At 37.3% G+C, this 21,191-nt stretch overlaps 1 protein-coding gene across 1 annotated transcript in view; it reads left to right on the top strand.

Annotated features, from left to right (window-relative positions):
• Positions 1-2,257: 2,257 nt before the first annotated feature.
• LOC150090683 (tubulin monoglutamylase TTLL4-like) overlaps positions 2,258-21,191 on the top strand; it is a 188,119-nt gene continuing 169,185 nt past the window's right edge. The window contains exons 1-3 of the mRNA XM_090368609.1: positions 2,258-2,402; positions 3,078-3,344; positions 17,915-18,025. Coding sequence (XP_090224735.1) covers positions 2,258-2,402; positions 3,078-3,344; positions 17,915-18,025 — 523 coding nt within the window. The remainder of the gene's footprint in view (positions 2,403-3,077; positions 3,345-17,914; positions 18,026-21,191) is intronic.

Consider the following 21,191-nt stretch of genomic DNA (forward strand, 5'->3'; position numbering starts at 1 on the left):
ATCTTTCTTTAACAGTGCTGCACCTTGAATCAAGTATGGGAGCAAAGTGAAATGAATGAAGTCAATTATATCCTGTAAATCACTGTTAGGAGAAATATAGACAACCATTGTAAGGATCACTTGGCCGTTGGGTAACAAGCAGTCCACTGTACATATATCAACGGGCCAAACACTGACTTTGTGACTCCGTTCATGACTTTGGTTCTGGATTTGTTCGATTTTTAAAATGGTTCTGATTTTTGTCAAAGATGTTTTCACATTAAACATCTTTTGTGCATACAGAGTACACACATAGTTTTTTTACTTATATGTAGAGAACCATCACAATGGAATAGCTGCAATACAATTCAGACAGTTCAGTAATATATTGAATTGTTGATCTTGTCCTTCATCATAATGTCCTATCTTTGCTGCACACACAGCATAACATATGACAAATTTTACAAAACCACAATAACATTTACTAAAATTATATAGAATTAGCATTTCTATATTATTTCTATAGAATTGCCTTTAAGTCTAAAAAAATATATATACAAGTAAACCTTACTAATTCAGATTCTGTTTTATTCAGACTGCCTGTTTTTTTTTTTTTATGTATTTTGTTTATGCAGAACAGATTTTTTTCTGAATAAGAAAATTTCTAAATGGCTGTATTGTGTTTTTTGATGATTGTGACAGTAAGTAGGACAGACTGCTTTCGACTGTGTCCACCGGCCTGCCTTATGGAAACTACTAGAGGTTGAACATGTACCTCGAAAAGTCATCACACTCCTCCAAACTGCATACAACGGTTTAACCAGCCAGGTGCGCATCCAGAATGATTTATCTGAGGAATTTACCATCCAAACTGGAGTCCGCCAAGGGGATGTAGCCTCCCCGTTGCTTTTCAACATCGTGGTCGATGCCATTATGAGGCAAGCATTCAGAAACAGACAGGGCATACAATATGACAAGGACCACTATGTGACTGACCTGATGTTTGCTGATGATAGTGCTATCCTTGCCAGTAACGACGCTGAAGCCACGGACATCCTCTACGACATTGCCCGCATTGCCCGGCCATACGGTTTGAAGATCAATGCTGGTAAGACAAAGGCCCTGACAACAGATGGGTCGCAAGCCACCATCTATCTCGAAGGCGTCCAGATCGAGCAAGTGCAGGACTTTAAATACCTTGGGTCGCTGGTCCAGGAGAAGAAAGTTGCATCCACCATGGAAATCCACAGCAGAATTGGACAGGCAGCCACTGCATTCGCCTCGCTCAAATGGTGTCTGTGGAAGAGGACCAACATTTCCACAAAGACTAAAATCCGACTCTTCCGGACTTTGATTCTGCCCATTCTTCTTTACGGATCGGAAACATGGATTTGTCTCAAGTTAGATTTGAACAAACTTGAGGTATTCCAAATGCGATGCCTGTGGCAGATCCTGGGCATCTCTCTTCGCGACCGCATCACTAATGATACCATCCGCGCCAGATGCCAACAGCAACCAACCATTGCCGACCAAATCCAGAAGCGAAGGCTTAGATGGTTTGGCCACGTATGTAGAATGGGCACGAACAGAATACCATCCAGACTCCTTTGGAGACAACGACCCATCCAATGGAGCATCCAATGGACCGCGCCTAGGAAAACGTGGGCCAAGCAAGTGGAAAATGACTTGAAGAGCCGACGTCTCGACCTTAACCAGGCCAGGACTGACGCCATTGATCGTAAGGTATGGAAGAACATCACAGAGCAAGTCCGAAACCCTGCGGCACCTACAGCAGCATACTGGTTGCGTGGCCAACCGCCTCCCCCAGCTGCCAGCTAAGGACCAAAGAAGAAGTAGGACAGAAGAGGAGAAAAAATGATGTTAAATTTGCAACTGGGCTACAGCTTGAAATGAAGTAGAATACAATAGGAAAGTGCATGGAAAAAAAGCTATTATGTTGTTGTTCTTATTAATTTAGACCAATCAAAAATGCAAATGTCATTGTGTAACACAACAATTGTTAAAAAGGATATTAATTGGAAAGATTTCACATGGTAAGAAGATGTGGAATGTGGAGGCTGGATATCATTTGGTGTTAGAAGAAAAAATAGCAACAATAGTTTAGGGGAAAAATTGTCAGTAAGTAGGACAGAAGAGGAGAAAAGATAATGTCAAATTCGCAACTGGGCTACAGCTTGAAATGAAGTAGAATACAATAGGAAAGTGCATGGAAAAAAGCTATTATGTTCTTATTAATTTAGACCAATCAAAAATGAAAATGTCATTGTGTTACACAACAATTGTTAAAAAGGATATTAATTGGGAAGATTTCAAAGAGAAAGAAGATGTGGAGTGTGGAGGCTGGATATCATTTGGTGTTAGAAGAAGAAATAGCAACAATAGTTTAGGGGAAAAATCTGTAGGTGAAGAATAAGAAATTAAAGAATTAAAAAGTTAAATTCCACAAAGTAAGTTATTTTACTTCCAATGGAAATGATGTTACAAAATGGCAATACAATAGAACCTTTACTCAACAGAATACAACAGAAAATATTTGATTCCTTCAGTCCACTATAAGTGGAGGGACCAGCTACATCTGATCGAGTTTATGGTTATTAACACATTAAAGTTTTTTGTTTTTAAATATATTATTATTTGTATTATTGTTTAAAAAATAGTATTATTATTAAAGCCATCTGAATTAACCTGTGTTGCTGAATTGTAAATAAATTTGCTTGTTTTTATGAACTGCTACTTGAAAATATTTACATATCACTGTAGTCTATACTAGGACTTCACTAATTCAGACTACCCCTTCCTTCTGTTAGACTGAATTTTTACCATACTGTAGTTTACTGCTGTAAATGTATATGTGTATCCCATTTATCCCAGCTGTTATCCCATTTCTATTACAGACAGATGTTTTTCTTCATTCATTAAAAAATATCACAGCATATGTAGACTTCAGGGAAATTTTGCTTTCATGCAAAAGCAAACAGTAACAAATAATATTCTAGTGTCTGATCAGTTTTTCACAAAGTGTGTGTGCATATGTTGTATACCTTGGATAATCTGCGTTTTTTTTTTTTCCCCCTTAGATGTTGTTCCTGTAAAAATTAGTGAAATATATGGAAATGCTTCTGATACATCCGTCCAAGTATCATTTACTGCAGCCATCCATGAAGATTTGAATTCTTTGTGCCTGAGTGATGATTATTCTTCGTCATCTGGAGGGGCTGACCATATAGGAGATACACAAAATTTATCTATCAGGAAGCATGATGAGGATGCCATATCACCATTGCGGCAAAGTTTATTTCCTAATGTTCCACCAACAATAAACTTTGGTACAAGGCAAGAAAGAAGTTAGTTGAAGCATGACTTGTTTTTTAGCTGATTACATATCTTTTATATCATATGTATTTTTTATTTTTAGAATTAATTCCTTGTTTAATATAATTCACTTTTAATGTTAAAATTGAAAATTCAGAGTATAATAACTCTTTTTTTTTCACCTGAGTAACAGAATAATTGCCATGTAATCTTCAGGTAAAGGAAACATGGCTGTGCCAATAAGCTTGCCACTATTAGTATAGTTTCTCCCCCCCCCCCCCTTTTACCAACAGGGAGCATACATAGCTGAAAATGACAGGTATAGTCAGAATCATGTTATGGAAATGCAGATATAGTGAGACTGTTTTTTTATAAACATAATGGAAATTGGTTCACAGAAATAATTGTCATCCTCTTTGAATGAGACCCATAGGGGGCATTTGTACTCATTCAAATGCTATAAGTAAGCTGCCATTGCTATAAGTATTTCATTTATAGAACTACTTTGGAACTGACTTTAGAGCCAGTGTCACATTCTTTTGAATTTCTTCAATGATGAAAAATCTTTTTCCTTTGAGGATGGATTTGATTTTTTTAAAACCTCCAGAAATTACTTGGAACCAAATCCATAAAATATGGTGGGGGTATGAAGCTGGTTAATTTTGGTTTTTTTTAACGTCTGTTCCACTGAAAGACAAAATCTGAGTTCTTCAGAATCACAGTGCTTCAGAATTTTAACTTAATATGACTAATTGACTTTTCGATCTTAAAATGTTGATACTGATTGAACATTGGTGTCATTAATAAATGCAAAGAAACAGATCAACGCTGTCGTCACTTGTGATTTTGACATGCACACTTTCATGCACCTTTAGCATCTATATTGGAGTTTTCCATTGCAGACATTGTTTTGTTTCCAAATCATACTAGATAGACCACAAGTCATCATTGATTATTTCCCCCAAAATGCATTATTTTATCCATTTTCCCACAATCAGAAAAAATGCCAAGTTGTCACTATTTTGATTCTTTGCTTATAATGTGCAGCCAATAGGTCTTTGCATACATTTTTCTTATGCTCAAGTCATTCTTTCAATGACGGTTTTTATATAAATTTTATTATTCAGTCATTTTTTTTTTTTTTGGTTATTCATATCTCTGGATTAATCAAATTTCCGACCTTTAAATCCACAAGGTGTAGCCTCCTGTTATTTCAGTATCCCTCTTTTGTTTCCTAACCTCAACAAAAAAAATTGGCAATGTGAATTTTTTTCAGCCTTCTCTTGAAAAGTATATAACCAAGCAATTGGTACGCAACTTTGTTACTTTTATTCAAATTATGGTGTTTATATTCAGTGCAATTATTTAGGAACTTCTTTGAAGATCTTTATTCTGTTTGTATTTAAATTTCCATGTGATGTATATTAAATTGAAAGACTACAAAGTTAAAAACCATTAAAACTACTTCAATGAAGTGTACTTCATTTATTGTGTCAAACTGAAAATTGCTAATGTTTCCCATAAAACACAAAACTGAATTAAGTATATATTGAAAACATAATGGCAAGAAGAATTCTAGTCTCTTTGGTAAGCCATGTCAATTGCAGTATTAAATAATGCACGTGTGGAGTGGGGATTTACATATTCAGATTGATCTCAGTTATTCGAGAGATCATCTCTGGTTGATTAGGAGAAAACTTATTGAAACCTCAGAAAGTAGAAAAATCTGTTTTAGGTGTTCTAGTTTATACTGTATCATGGCAATTGCTTTCATAAGTTTATAATCATTCTTTAATTTGATTAAGATTCCTGCATCATCTAATTGAGGTTTGTGTGCTGTCACATGAGTGTGGTATAAGTTTTGTTAAAATAATGCAATACTGTATTTGTGAAAATACAGTATTGTACTAAAAGTGACAAGATATACTATGTCTTGTCACCTTTATTTTCAAAACTGTTATGAATACAACTGTAAAAAATCAATTTTTTTTATATTAAAAATTTTTTTGAAAATAAAATGCTCTCTGCAATGCTTTAGATGGTTTTCATCAGCTCCCTTATCCAGATTCACTGAGTGTACAGAAATCATGGGACACCTACCTAGTAATGGGTAGGCCTACCTTTTGCCCGGATAAGGGTAGTCGCACAGTGAGGCATTGAGTCCAGTAGTTCACGAAAGTGTTCCACAGGTATTTCCATCCATGCTTGCTGCACTGCTGTCCATAAGTCTGTTGCATTCCTGGATGGAGGATCCAAAGCTCGAACGGACCTTTCCACAGCATCCCAAAGGTGCTCCACAGGGTTCGTGTCTGAACAGATTCCTTCCAACATCTTCTACTCTTTGCATAATTGTTTGTTCAGACACTAATGTCTTATATCATTGTTTGTTTCTCTGGACAATGTTCTTCCACAACTTTTAAAAAACAACGTTTAACAAATGCACCATCACTGAATAGCTTACTTTCAAAAGTGATCAAATGTGCAACTTGATAACTAGCACTTACAGAAGATACATTTCTTGACTGATACGTTTTCAGTGTATTTCGTTTTCTTAATTTGTTTTGTAACTTTGACAAATTTTCTTTTCACAACACTCCTTTATATTGATCATAAAAGTTATTCTTGAAATCATATTGTCGTTTTAAATTATATTCTTTAAAAACTGATACAGTCTCCAAACACACTGCTTTTTTGTCGTATCAATGAAGAAATAGTCTTCAGTCCAAAATATGACACCCCAAATCGAATTTCCTGTTTCGGAACATGTTTAAGGATAATTTTTTACTTCAGTACAAATTAATAATAATTCAGTACAATAAACAAGTTATAACAAAATAGTAGAATTTCACAATATGAATAGATTGATATGTACATAACTGTATTTAGTGTACATATGACTGCACTGGACTACATGTACACTTTCATACAGCCGAGCTCGACGCTTGCATTCTTGTACACCCAGTGGCACGACCATCTAAAATGCTGTTTTAGTTTGCTTTCTGCATGGGCCATAGGTTGGACACCACTGCCCTATCCTTTAGGGAGTCTGTTACAATGTGCTGGCTGAAAACTTTTGTATGGCCCATTGCAGAGTTTCCATGTGCTATTTTCCTGATTTTACAGTGAAATTTAACAAATTTGTGTTGTTCAATGCACTTTGGTATTTTGAAATATGACAGCTGAAAGCATTTTTGTTATCAACTAACAGTGACAGACCGTTGTAAGCAAATGAACAGCATACTGCATAGAGGTGGGGATAAAATGTGTCTAGACATTATGCTTTTCAACAGTGCATTCTGTTGTCTCAGCCTTGAACATGAGCACAATCCAGATAGTTTTTTAGCTCTCATATACAGTAAACCCCTTCTATTCGCGGTATCTGTATTCGCGGTCGCTGATTTAATATAAAATGAAACCTAAAAAAATGTGAATTTTAAAGCGCTGTGAACATTTTCCACCATAAAAAAACATGGGCGTGGCTAAAATTATCTTTCCCGGTCAAAACAGCGCTCAGTGGGTGGGGGAGAGGGGTGACAAAATCGCGAGCGTGAATGTTTCTCGCTAATCCTTGATCAGTACGTGTTATGCGCTTGCCATGGAAGGTTTCGTCGTTTACTTTTAATTTATATGCTTATAAATCGAATAAATTTATCAAATTATAAATCTACCGTTTTGCAGTGTAAAACAGACTTTTTCAAGTGTGTTAACGGAAGAAAGTGACTTTATTGTGGACAAGTTTTTTCTAACCAGTACAAAAATATGGCTACGAATAACAAGAGAAATGTGAAAAGATCAAAGAAGGTGATGACATTAGTGAATAAAATTGAGTTATTAGACAAAATTTCTAATGGTGAAAGTCTCTCCTCAGTGGCAAAACATAAAATCAATGAGTCAACGGTACGATCAATCAAAAAATCTGAAGAAAAAATTCGCTGTAGTGTCCGTGAAAACACGCTAATTGCTTCAAAAATTTGCTCTGTAACTCGATGTTAAATTAGAAAAAATGGAAAAGGCTTTAAATCGGTGGATAGAAGACCGAACTCAAAATAAAATTCCGTTAAGTTCACTCATCATTCGTGAAAAGGCAAAACTCCTTTATCAACACTTTAGCGAAACTGGTGATAGCACTGGCAGGATAAGTTTTTTTGCTAGCAAAGGTGCAGGTTTGAAATTTCTAATAAATATTACATTTAATATTAAATTGTTTCTTATTTTCATTTCGATGCCATATGCTTGCATTTCACTGTGTACTGTGAAGGTACATATAATACATCATAGACAAAATTTTAGACTAGTTTTTCTTATATATTTCATACTTTGGAACGGAACCCCTTTATTACTATGGGAGCCATAACTCAGTATTCGTGTTTTCGGTATTCACGACATTTCTCAGGAATGTAACCCCCGCGAATAGCGGGGGTTTACTGTACTGTATATTCTTCTGTACATTTCCTGCACATTATTACCATGAGTAATTCTGTTATTTGCATATTCAAAAAAAAAAAATAAATAAAAATAAGCCTCTTAGAGGAGGGGGAAGGGTTTGTGGGCCCATGTTTCCCATGATCACCTCTGACTTTTGTACTCCTAGTTTAGAGTGTGCCGTGTCTAAAAGGTGCTACCCAAAAATTTCTGGATTGTGTGTGTGTGTTTTATGTCACTTATTATATATAGTATGCTGCTGAATTGCCTAGGTTTGCCTTCTCTACTAATTATCTGAAGCTGGACATCGTTCTACAGTGCCTGAACGGATTTGACTGGGGATGCCTATATTCTGAGTCCATAGAGGATGCCATCACGGTCTCGTCCGCACAGTTGAAGTTAACTGCACTCCATGGTGCAGCCAAGAAAGTCAGAATTTGTAGCAGATCAAATCGGTGTTTTAATAAGGAAACCAAGCTGGCCTTCATCAGGAAACAGAAGGATTCTTTCACATCATACAAATCATCATGTCATTGATCAAAAGCTCGTACAGGAATGGACACAGTGCATCTTCCTGCAGGTAGATTGTCCTGATCCAGATTCCTCTCTCTCTCTCTCTCTCTCTCTCTCTCACTCTCACTGGAGGACTGGTTACCTAGGGTGTGGATGAATGACAGAAATATCTAGAGAGATCCTGATTGATGTCATTAACAAATTACCCAATAAAGCTACTGTAGGACTAGACAGTTTTCCACTATTCATTGTAAAAATATGCAGCACGTACTAGTTGACCTTATACTTCACATTTTCAAACGAATCCTACAATCTGGAATCATCCCATCAATTTGGAGATCCTATCATGTCAAGCCCATTCCAAAGATTAGGAAACCCAAATCTCCAAAAGATCTGCGACCACTCTCCATCAGTTGCTCTTTACTTAAAATCTTTGAAAAAGCGATTCAGCCAGCAATTGCCCATCACTGCTTTGGTCACAGGCCTGAGTACCTTCATACTGTTTTGCACAAGAGATCAACAACCACCACCCTTCTAGATACTCTCTTCAGAATCCAACAAACCTTCAACAGCAAATCTCAGATCGACATCATCTTCCAAGCTGGAATATACCTTCCAGCTCTGTTTACCTTCAGAGCTGCTTCCAGTTCTGTTTACCATACTTAAGCACTACTTCAGTCTGGCAGATAAGTAAAGTAAAAGTAAAGTGCAGCCATTATCAACTCACTGCAGGATGGAAGCCTCCTCCCCTTTGCATGAGGGAAATGGACCATAATCTGCCACGCTGGTCCAGTGCGGGTTGGCAGATTGACCGTATTCAGCAGTCAGGGGCTTCAACCCCGGTCTACTCAAAGAGCGTGTACTACTGCACTCCCACTCGGCTACATACCTTGCTACAAATCTTGAAGTCAATTCTACTGCCTAGACATCTGTCTGTTACCGTCAGTAACATCCAGGTAACTTTCAATGTCACAAGAGGTATCCTGCAGGGGAGTGTGCTTTCACCTATCCTCTTCGCAGCTGCTTTGGAACCTTATCCTCTAACTAACTTTGTTTCTTATGCCGATGATCTGAAGTTCTACATTAGTTCAAATCATCCTCATCAGATTTTTGATATTAACTAACATGCTTCTACACAAATAATGAAACTGGAAAACTATCTAGCCACAATTGTGCTGCATCTGAACCCTTCCAAATCTGCTCAACTGCCGATAACCAAAAAAAGAGTCAAAAATGATGTTCGAACCTTCATTAGCTGTGAAAGGGTAACTTCCCATACAGACCTAGGACTCACCTGGATGTTGGACTCACCTTCCAGCCTCACTTTGCCAGGATGAGACAGAAGACGTACGCAGCAGTGTGTCAAGAGCTCATTGGTGTGTATCAGCCAGTGCTACTTGTTCGGCACATCCTGAGGTGCATTACTCCTCTCTCTACGCTTCTGAAATTTGGTCAACTGCTCCTGCCTCCCACCTAAAAAAAGGTGGATGAACAGGATGGTGGGCCACCCTTTTACTATCTCCAGATCCATCCTCCAAGCAAATCTAGGCACCATTCCCTGGGAGACTTCTTATCACGAAAAGAAATGCACTCATGCTAGCTTGGCTTATCACAGGTTGAATTGATGCTCCGCTTATATCTTCATTGATCTCCGGGACAAAGAGAACAAGAGAACACCCCAACTCTTGCCTCCCTCTGCAGCTTAACCTTACTAACATTTATTGCCTTAAGGACATGTTCCTGGCCAATTGCCTTCAGATCTACAATAAATTAGGCATCCACCCTGATAAGTTCTGTGAGGACAAGTTCTACAGAAAGGAAATACTTAAGAACTGTTACCAGCTATTGAATCTATGATGACATTCACCTACACCTGGACTTTTTTTGCCTGCCGCATTTATCTTGCTTTTTATTACAAACTTTGTTTTTATTTCGAGCTCTTGTAAGTTCACCTCTGTAAATATGTCGAGCACACACGTACTCTTGTACATTGTACATGTGGTTTCATTTGGTTTCATCTCACCTTAGTATGTAAATTTCACACCCTCCTGGCACTGCTGTCCCGGAGTGGCCCACAGTTTCCTGGGGTAATAATAATAATAATATAAAAAATATGACAGATTAATGGAAAGACTGCCATACCTCTACAAACTTTTTAATCTTAAATTTAGCATATTTCTGTTATCTTTTCCTCCAGCTTTTGTGTAACTTACACTTCCAGCTTCACATTTGTGTGCGTGTGTATACAGGGTGTCTCAAAAATATTGGTACAAGCATTTAGGAGAGGTAGGTAACATTTAAAGGAATGTGAATTGCATAGGAACCCATAGTCGGAAACGTCACCGTAAGTTAGTACACGGCGCTGTTCTTCAGTTCGTGAGAGGGAAAATTTCTGGTTTTCTCATTCAAGCAGTAGTTGCCGCACGAAGAGCATGCATCGATATACGAACTGTGAGCTGGCAGACATGCACCTAGTGTATGGATTAGCAGAGGGCAATGGACGAGCCACTCAACGAATTTATAGAGAACGCTTCCCAGACAGACATGTACCGGACCACCGTTTGTTTGCGTGTGTGCATCGAAATTTGTGCGATTATGGGTCATTTAGAGGTAACAGGAGTAGTGCAGGCAGACCATGTTCGACGTGTACTCCCGCCATGGAAGAAAGTGTGTTGAATGCTGTCCAGTTTAATCCTACTACCAGCACACGTGCCGTTGCCTCTGCCTTAGGAGTGTCTCGTTGCAGTGTACAGCGTGTCTGGCACAACGATTCCTTACACCCCTTTCATCTACAAAGGTTCAGTTACTGCTCCCCCAAGATCATCCTGCATGTGTGGCTTTTGTGCAGTGGTTTCTCCAAGAAAGTGTTCAAGACTTGAATTTTCCTGCCTGTTTTATTCATGGACGGCTTATTTCACTCGGGAAGGCTTATTCAGTCAGCACAATGCTCATGTGTGGGCTCAAGACAACCCACATGGTGTGCGCCCCCATACGGCACAACATCACTTCATAATAAATGTGTGGGCAGGTATGGTCAGTGACTGCTTAGTTGGCCCATACCTGTTACCATCCCGCATGAACTCCGCTAAATATCGGATCTTTCTTGAACAAGTTCTACCAGAGTTACTTGACGACGTTCCAGCAAATGTGAGACGCAACATTTGGTTTCAACGTGACGGGGCGCCTGCCCATTATAGGTGTGTTCATGACCATTTGAACAGCTATTTTGGGCGTCGATGGATTGGCCGTGGTGAACCTGTTGCTTGGCCCCTACACTCACCTGATTTATCGAGCCTTGATTTCTTTCTGTGGGGTCCTCAGATCTATTGTGTATGAATTGCCTGTGGAGACGGAAATGGATCTTGTGGCGAGACTTGTCTGCGCTGCTGCTGCTACTGTCAAAGAAAATACAGGTGTGTTCGACCGTGTCCGCTAATCCATGCTGCATCGGTGTCATGCATGCATCGCGTCTCACGGTGAAATGCATCCATCTCGTACTCCATTGTTAATATTATGTCAAATAAATGTTTGCCACTAATTACTGTCTTGTGTCTCTGCTACTACTTTCCTGTGACGTTTCTGGTTGTGGGTTCCTATGCGATTCACATTCCTTTAGATATTACCTACCTCCCCTAAACGTTTGTACCAATATTTTTGAGACACCCTGTATATATATATATATATATATATAATTATTATTTTATCTTTCTAGAAAAATTATTTCTTTCTAGAAATTATTTCTAGAAAAATCTAGAAATAATTTAAGGAAAACCACTATAAAAGTATATTAAAAGTAAAATACAACATAAATTATCATATTACTAAAGAATAATATATATATATATATATATATATATATATATATATATATATATTGTATTTATTTACATGCATGTTGTTACAGTAGCAGTCAATGTCTGGCTATTTAGCTAATGGGAGGCAAATTTAGGAAGGTACTTAGGATAGTAATAGACACTCTTGCCCCTGTATTGCACTCATAGCTCAGAGTGTGGAAGAATTTTAGGGGTAGGAAAGTGAAAAGAATATGATTGAAGAATATAAAGCTGGTGCTCAGGTAATCCGGTGATGCAAGTTCCTGTCTGTTATTAGTAATGGCCCTAGACTGGGTAGGTTACTGCAATTTGGAAGTGGATGTCTTTGTATCTCTGTATATCAATAGAAATGCTATGTTAATGTCTACTCTTAATCTTAAATTAAAACTAAAGTTTTTAACTTGTAAATTAAATTAATCAATAAACATTAAGGATCAAATTAAAATAAAAAAATCAGAAGGTAACTGGCAGATACATGTGAAACAGTATCTCTTCAGGATGCCACACCGTTTCACTATTTCAGCGGATTGTGCTGAAATAGTCCATATTTCAACACAATATCACTATTTCAACACAATTTGCTGAAATAGTGACTGTGTGGCATCCTGAAGAGCTGCCGTTTCACATATATCTGCCAGTTACCTTTTAATTTGATTCTTAATGTTTATTGGTTGATTTAATTTAAGAATTTTAAATAAGTTGATTTAGTATAAGAGTAGACATTAACATAGCATTTCGGTTGATGTACAGAGATACAAATACATCCACTTCCAAATTGCAGTAACCTACCCAGTCCAGGGCCGTTACTAATATGGACGGGAACTTGCGCTCCGGATTACCCGAGCACCAGCTTTATATTCTACAATCATATTCTTTTCACTTTCCTACCCCTAAAATTCTTCAACACTCTGAGCTATTAGTGCAATACGAGGACAGGAGTGTCTATTACTATCCTAAGTACCTTTCTAACTTTGCCTCCCATTAGCTAAACAGCCAGACATTGACTGCTATTGTAACAACATACATTTAAATAAATACAAAATATAAACTTACTAGCTCTGTCTTTGTAGCCTGCCACAAGATAGGCAAGTATTTTCGAACAAAAAAATTAAAATATTACTTATGCAAATAATACCATTGAATTTACAATTATATGTATACAGTAAACCCCTGCTATTCGCGGGGGTTACGTTCCTGAGAAATGCCGCGAATACCGAAAACGTGAGTACTGAGTTATGGCGCCCATAGTAATAACGGGGTTCCATTCCAAAGTATGAAATATATAAGAAAAACTAGTCTAAAATTTTGTCTATGTATGTATTATATGTATCTTCATAATATGACTATGTATACACAGTATGTAAAGTGTGTTTAGGGTCAAACGGCACCAGGGGTTTCCCCCATCTCCACGTTGCTTTCATTGTGAGTGAACCAGTTCGCTGGGAAATGCCAGAGATTTAAAAGTGTATGGATATTGTATATGTGTAATGTCATGTACCGTTGTTCATCTGGTTGTTTAGCCGCTGGACCCCTACTGAGGCCCAACGTTGCCCCACTTTCGCCCCGTGGAGCCAGACCAGGAAACACCAGTAGACTAAGATTTACTCTGGCAGGTCCTGCCGCTTAATTTCCTGAGATTTCAGCGGCTAGGACCTTAAAAAAAAAAAAAAAAAAAAAAAAAAAAGAGGAAAAGAAAGTTAAAAAATAAACTAAAATATATATATACAGGCATACCTCGATTAACGAATAGGATGCGTTCCACGAAATTACTTCGTTAAGCGAAACTTCGTTTTCAGAGGTAAAAATACTATGGCCAGAATAGGGATACGTTCCTACGTAAAGAAAATGAAAAGCTTTTTTTTCGAACAAAGAAAAATTTTATTAAATAAACAGTCAACTTACGTACAAAGTGAAATCACATTTTAAAATATGAGTCTAAAGTTGATTGCTTATGCTTTTTTTCTCTTTCATTTAACAATTGCCTATACGGAGTTATTGCATTTAACACTGATCGCTTAACAATAAAACTTCTTCCTAAATCAGGATAATTTTCACTAAAAAAAATTTAAAACGTTTTCAATGTCATTTAAGCACCTTTTTAAATCTTTGGTTGTTAACACTTTTTCAGCAGGAACTTCTTTAACTTCGCCTTCATTATCTTTGTCTTCGTTGCTAACAAGGTTTTCTAAATCTTCCACTGAAAAACCATCATCTTCTGCATTCAATAAATTTCTAACATCCTCTTCATCGACATTTTCGAAACCTATTGATTGAGCCATCTGGATAACTTCATTTCTAATTTCTTGGATGTTATTTTCTTCTTCTAGTACAACTTCTGGCCATATTTTGCGCCAAACTCCATTTAAGCATTTCTTAGTGACTTCTTTCCAAGAACTATCAATGTTTTCAATTGCATTTTTAATGGTGTAGTTTTTCCAAAAAGTTTTAACTGTCATTTCCTCTTTATCCTCTAGTTCAGGTAAATTGCTTAAAATTCGACGCAGATAATAAGCTTTAAATGATGCTATTACTCCCTGATCCAATGGTTGAATCAGGAAAGTTGTGTTTGCTGGAAGAAACACAACTTTGACAGGAATGCATGTGTCCAACGTGTTAAGATCAGTAGGATGTCCCGGAGCATTGTCTAACAACAAAAGAGCTTTTTCTTCAAAGTTGTTTTTTTTGACAATACCGTTTTACTCCAGGACAAAAGTGGTTAACAAACCAATCAGTAAATAACTCCTTGGTAACCCACGCTTTTCTATTTGCTTTCCATATTACAGGTAAATTCATTTTTATGTTACCTTTTAACGCCCTTGGATTTTCTGAATGGTAAACTAATAACAATTTTAATTTATAATCGCCAGAGGCATTTGATCCAAAGAGTAACGTTAAACGGTCTTTGGCTGCTTTGAACCCAGCAGCTGATTTTTCTTCAATAGAAATGAAGCTTTTTGTTGGTAGCCGTTTCCAGAACAAACCGCTTTCGTCAACATTGAACACCAAATTTGGTGGAAAATTTTCACGTTCAATTATTTCCTTTAGTTTTTCTGGAAACTTATTTGCAGCTTCTCCTGTTAATTTTACACTGGCCCGTTTTTTTAAATTTCTCGAACCAACCACGAGAAGCCCTAAAGGTTTCCGTAATTTCTTCAGTTTGTTTAGATTTCAGGTGATTAAACAAAAATAATGCTTTTTCTTGAATCACAATTTGACTTAAAGGCATATGACGTTGTGACATATCATCTATCCACAAACTTAACATTTTCTCCATTTTTTCTAAAATTGGATTCCTTAAGCGAGTTAATTTTGCCGCTGTAACATCTGTACAATTCTGAGCAGACTGTTTTATTTTTTCTGATTGACTTAGTATGGTTGTTAAAGTTGATTGCGCTAATCCTAAAGAATGTGCCACATCGGATTTTCTTTCGCCGCTTTCAACACGTCGTACGATATTTAGTTTAGTTTCCAAAGAAATTGCTTTACTTTTCTTTGATTCTGACATTTTAATTAACTAAAACAAAAATATTTCTATTAAAATTTACAAAATCTACGTTATGTAATGCTACAAAGAACCTACGTCGATTATTGCAATGCGCCACACTGAAACAACGTCAATCATGTAAACAACAACTAAATTATGCGATTGACGCGAAAAACTGTTATAACAGACATGCCCGCAGCTCGGGAGCACTCGGGAATACGTAACGAGTCGCCGTCAGTCACCAATCGAATGATTGTCGGGCGTTGGTCTTAAATTGGAATATTTTTTTATGTTAAATGGGGCTTGAAATTGCCGACTTCGTTATATCGAGGCTTCGTTATCAGAGGTAACGTTAGCCGAGGTATGCCTGTATATATATATTTTTTTTTTGGTAAATTCTATGGGGAATAACGCTAAATTTTTGAAACGCCGAGTGTATGGGCGAAAAATGTAATTTGGAGATGATTAAATCAATTCCGATGTATAGGGCATTCGCTTGCGTATGTGCAGGTAGAGTGGGTGGTGAGACTGAAGTCTGGGGGGGGGGGAAAAGACAGAAGTATGGAGTCGAGAGAGGAGGCAACCCCAAGTCACAGTGGGGCATGCCCATGCCCCACCAGAAGGGAAAGTGAGAATGGCGAGGAGGGGATGAGACAGTAAGACCGTCTCCCCCCCCCCCCCACCGGGGATATGGGTATTAAAGATGAAGGAGGCTAGGGTGCCCTCTTCAAGTCGCCAAATGGTGTTTGGCAGCTGTGCTGCGTTAAGTCTCTTTTCTTCAATATTGAGTCGATTTCAGTCCAGTCGCTCGTGGGGTAAGCTCCATCCTTGGCATCGAAATGAAAATAAGAAACAATTTAATATTAAATGTAATATTTATTAGAAATTTCAATCCAGCGCCTTTGCTATAGCTAAAAAACTTATCCCGCCAGTGCTATCATCAGTTTCGCCAAAGTGTTGATAAAGGAGTTTTGCCTTTTCACGAATGATGAGTGAACTTAAAGGAATTTTATTTTGAGTTTGGTCTTCTATCCACATATTTAAAGCTTTTTCCGTTTTTTCTAATTTAACATCACGAGTTACAGAGCAAATTTTTGAAGCAATTAACGCGTTTTCATGGACACTACGGCGGATTTTTTCTTCTGATTTTTTGATTGATCGTACCGTTGACTCATTGATTTTATAATCTTTTGCCACTGAGGAGACACTTTCACCATTAGAAATTTTGTCTAATAACTCAATTTTATTCTCTAATGTCATCACCTTCTTTGATATTTTCACATTTCCCTTGTTATTCGTAGCCATATTTTTGTACGGGTTAGAAAGAACTTGTCCACAATAAAATCATTTTCTTCCGTTAACACACTCGAAAGTCTGTTTTTCACTGCAAAACGGTAGATTTAACACTTTTGTAAGCATATCTATTTATAAATTGATAAATTTCTTCAATTTATAAGCATATAAATTAAAAGCAAACGACGAAACATCCACGCCGGGATTTTGTCACCCCTCTCCCTCACCCACTGAGCGCTGTTTTGACCGGGAAAGATAATTTTAGCCACGCCCATGTTTTTTTATGGCAGAAAATGTTCATGGCACTTTAAAATTCTCATTTTTTTAGGTTTCATTTTATATTAAATCAGCGACCGCGAAACCGTGAATACAGATACCTCGAATAGCGGGAGTTTACTGTGTATATATATATATATCTTTCACAGTATAAAAAACTGAACAGCTTCGTATGTCAATGCAGTGGCAGTTTGCATCTGGTTGTGCTTGTCAAAGTGATAAAGTAGCAGTTATTGGACGTAGTAAAGATAAAATTAGGAGAGAGATGTACTTGTTCAGCCAAGTCCTGAATGATGAGATGCATGTTTTGATGAATTAACTTGCAAACTCATGCAACATTTTCATTTTTTGCCATGGATGAACATCTGACCATTCTGCATCTTTAACAGAGGCACCCCCATATTGAATTTTACTAAACAGTTGAAAGTTTGCATTGTGTGCATTGCAAGGATTTGTGTTTTGGAAGCTGGTCTTTCTAGATTTCTTCTCCTAAGAGAACTTGATGAAACCCCTTGTTTCATATCTTTTGTCCTAATAAAACAAACACAGAAATCATGAAGGATATTCAGCACTGCCTTGAAGTTTTGTGCTGGAATAAGCTAGATGAGTGGGGGATTAACACCAAACTCTCACAAAGGCATACACTCTCACTGTACAAAAATAGAATGCCATAATTTATGTTTGCTATGGAAAGGGGAATCAAAAAATGTTTGGGTAGCATCTCATATTTGTATTTATCATTTAGAAAAATTCTACTGAATTTTATTCTTTTTTTTTCCAGTACAACCATTTCCAGTTGAAGTTCGACGACTCTTAAGATGGAAACTGTCCAGTATTACTCCTGTACTAATTAGACAAACTGTGGTGCGATCTGGATTTCGTTTGACTAAAAGTGAGAATTAAATAACATCTGCAAATGTTGCATACTCAACTGTTTCTATTAAAAATAATATGCACATAATATAATAATAATATAAAACTCATCCATTTCAGTTTGTGTGTAAATGTGGACAATTGTGCATGCACACGTTCACAGATGTGCCAATGGCTGCCTTTTTCATAATGTTTTAAGCTTAATTTAGTTATTTGTTCAGTTTATATACCAAATTCCATTAGAATTTTTCTTATTGTACCGATTTTGAGATTATGCTTTTGAAATAAGTTGATGTATATAGTTCTATATGATCATCACATTTTTATTATGCCTCTTGGTCTCTTGTCTCAGGAGATTATTAATCTAGTCAGTAATATGAATTAGGTGATACATTATTCAGTCATAATATACTTTCTTTGCAAACTGTATTGGCATCCCATAAAATTATAAAATATAACAAATGAACCCAATAAAATAAATTTCAATTAATAACAAATGAACCCAATAAAATAAATTTCAATTAATAACAAATAAAACAAACCAAATTAAATCTTGAGGATATAATCTGACACTTATAATGGAGGCAGTGTGGTATAAAAGCTGGTGGTAGAATACAATGATATGCAATGAGAGAGAGAGAGAGAGAGAGAGAGAGAGAGAGAGAGAGAGAGAGAGAGAGAGATAGATATTCTGTTCTTCACAAGGCTCTCACTACGTACAACCACCTCCAATTGAATGTTCAGAGAGCACATACAGTTGTTAATCAGATCAAACTCAAGTTAGAAGAAAATGATATAGATAGATATCTTGGTACTCTAAGAACCCTACATATATATGGGTAGAGTTCAAGGAACATAGAATGCACAATGCACACAGGTGTCCCTTTTACTGCAATAGTTGTAAAAAATACAATGGCACACACAATGCCAGATACTTACTGAATACGTGGTTACCTCCACATTTCAAGTATTAAATCATCCAAATAGACTGCCAACTTTTAGCAGCGCCATGTGGGAGAGAGACATTGATGTCACAAATTCAATAGCTTATAAAATTACAGACTGGTGTGTCAAGCCAGCCTGGACCACATCAAATCATAGAGCAATTACCTTCAAACTAAATGAACAGTTATAAGCAGCCAAACGATCCCTGTCGGATCTCAAAAGATATAACATAAAGAAAGCAAATTGGAATATCTTCACAGAACTAAACAGCTGAGCTGCAAAAGCAGGAAATTGAGTGGTCTAGATCAAACAATTATAGCCTGGATGACCATGCACTGATTATGACAAATGTCATAATCAAAACATCAAACTTGTCTATTCAAAAGAAAAAACTGAGAGGAAGCAGGTAGTTCCCTGGCAGTACCCTGAACTTACCTATACTCAGGAGAAGGGTGTACCAGGCAAGAAGACATTTTCAGAGAGCCAGAACATCTTGGCCACAAAATGAGGTTGATGCACTTAGAGATTCTTGCAGAACTCGGAACCAATATACTTCCCTCATTAGAAAAAGAAAAAATAATCCTGGTGGCACTTAGTGGGAACTTCTGGAAATGCTGACCCTTGGAGAGTTGTCTACAACAACATCTCCTCTTGCCAACAAGTTGCCAAGAGGAGATGTAATAGAAACTACATTTAAACTAGATGGAACCCCAACCCTGTGTTGGGCAGAGTCTGTGAACATCATCTTAGACACTATTATCCAGACTGAGGCTGGGGATTATTCCCCTACTCAGATTGATATTATAAAAGAAAATACTGGATGGGAAAATGCCAACATAGAACCTCTTTTTACAACAGAAGAATTAGAAATAGCTCTGACCAAAACCAAAAATAACAAAAGCCCTGGGTTTTGACCTCCTAGAGGTTGAAATCATCAAAAATTAGCTGATATAGCACCAGATAAACTAATAGCCTTATACAACCACTGCATGATAAAGGGAACATTCACTAAAATCTGGAAAAGGGCAGTACTAAGATTAATCTTGAAGAACCCAGAGAAACCTCCCACTGATCCAAAATCACACAGACCAATAGCTCTACTCCCGGTACTAGGGAAAATGTATGAAAGACTAATTTACAGTAGGATATCTGTGTATTATACAGAAGCAGGCTTTCACTCGAATAATCAATATGATTTTAAGCAAGGCAACTGTACAGAGGCTGCCATGCACCACCTACTAACAACAGTAAAAAATACAGAGGAAAAGTACATGTTGGCAGTTTCTATAGACGTTGTTGCGCATTTGATTCACTCTAGTGGTATAGTGTCCTTAGGAGACTCTGCCAGACAAATGTCCCACAAAATCTCTAAGGTAATAAGCAGCTGCCTTAAAGACAGAAGTGTCTCAGTTCGCACGAGATTCCAGGAATTGATATGCACTGTGAACAAAGGTTACCCACCGGGCTCTATCCTGGGCCCTTTTTTTCTGGACAGTTGCTCTAGATGAATTTTGGACTTTGAATCTAGGCCCAATGGAAAGCCTAGCCTTTGCGGACGATTTGATCCTCCTTGTAAAAGGAAACACAAGAGTGGTTGTAGAGCAGCAAAGATCAAATGCTGCCCTTATGCAACTGCAGGAGTGAGGAAAATTGTAAAAATTTGAAAATTGTAAAATTGTAAAAATGGTATCAGAACTAAATACCTAGTTCTTTTTGACTCAAAATTAACTTTTTTCCCCATTTGGCATACTTCGCAAAAAAAATGAGTAGCTATGGAGGCATGATTGCTAGGATCAGTTTGGTCTGACTGGGGGCTCAAAAGAAGAATCATATATTGACCAGTGTTCTTGCCTGTCATCACCTATGGAGCCGGTGTGTGGTTTACCCACATGGCCATAGTTAGAAACAGAAACAAATTAGAGACAATTCAGAGAACAATACTTCTCACTAATAGTTAGAAACAGAAACAAATTAGAGACAATTCAGAGAACAATACTTCTCACTATTACCAGAGCATGCTGTACTGTATTCATGCCTGCACTGCAGGTGCTGGCTGGTACTGTCCCACTTTACTTGGAAGTAGACAAAAGTGGCTTATAGACTCGAAAAAGGTCACAGAATTTATGGTGATAGCCCTTGATACTGCCAATAACATCAAGGCTGAAAGGAAAAGAATAGCCACAAAGCTCCATGAGCTGTGGCAAACAGATTGGGAGCAGGAAACCAGAGGTCTAGTTACC

This window comes from Mastigoproctus giganteus, chromosome 1 (assembly GCF_048544385.1).
Source record: "Mastigoproctus giganteus isolate SK-2022 chromosome 1, ASM4854438v1, whole genome shotgun sequence".
NCBI lineage: Eukaryota > Metazoa > Arthropoda > Arachnida > Uropygi > Thelyphonidae > Mastigoproctus > Mastigoproctus giganteus.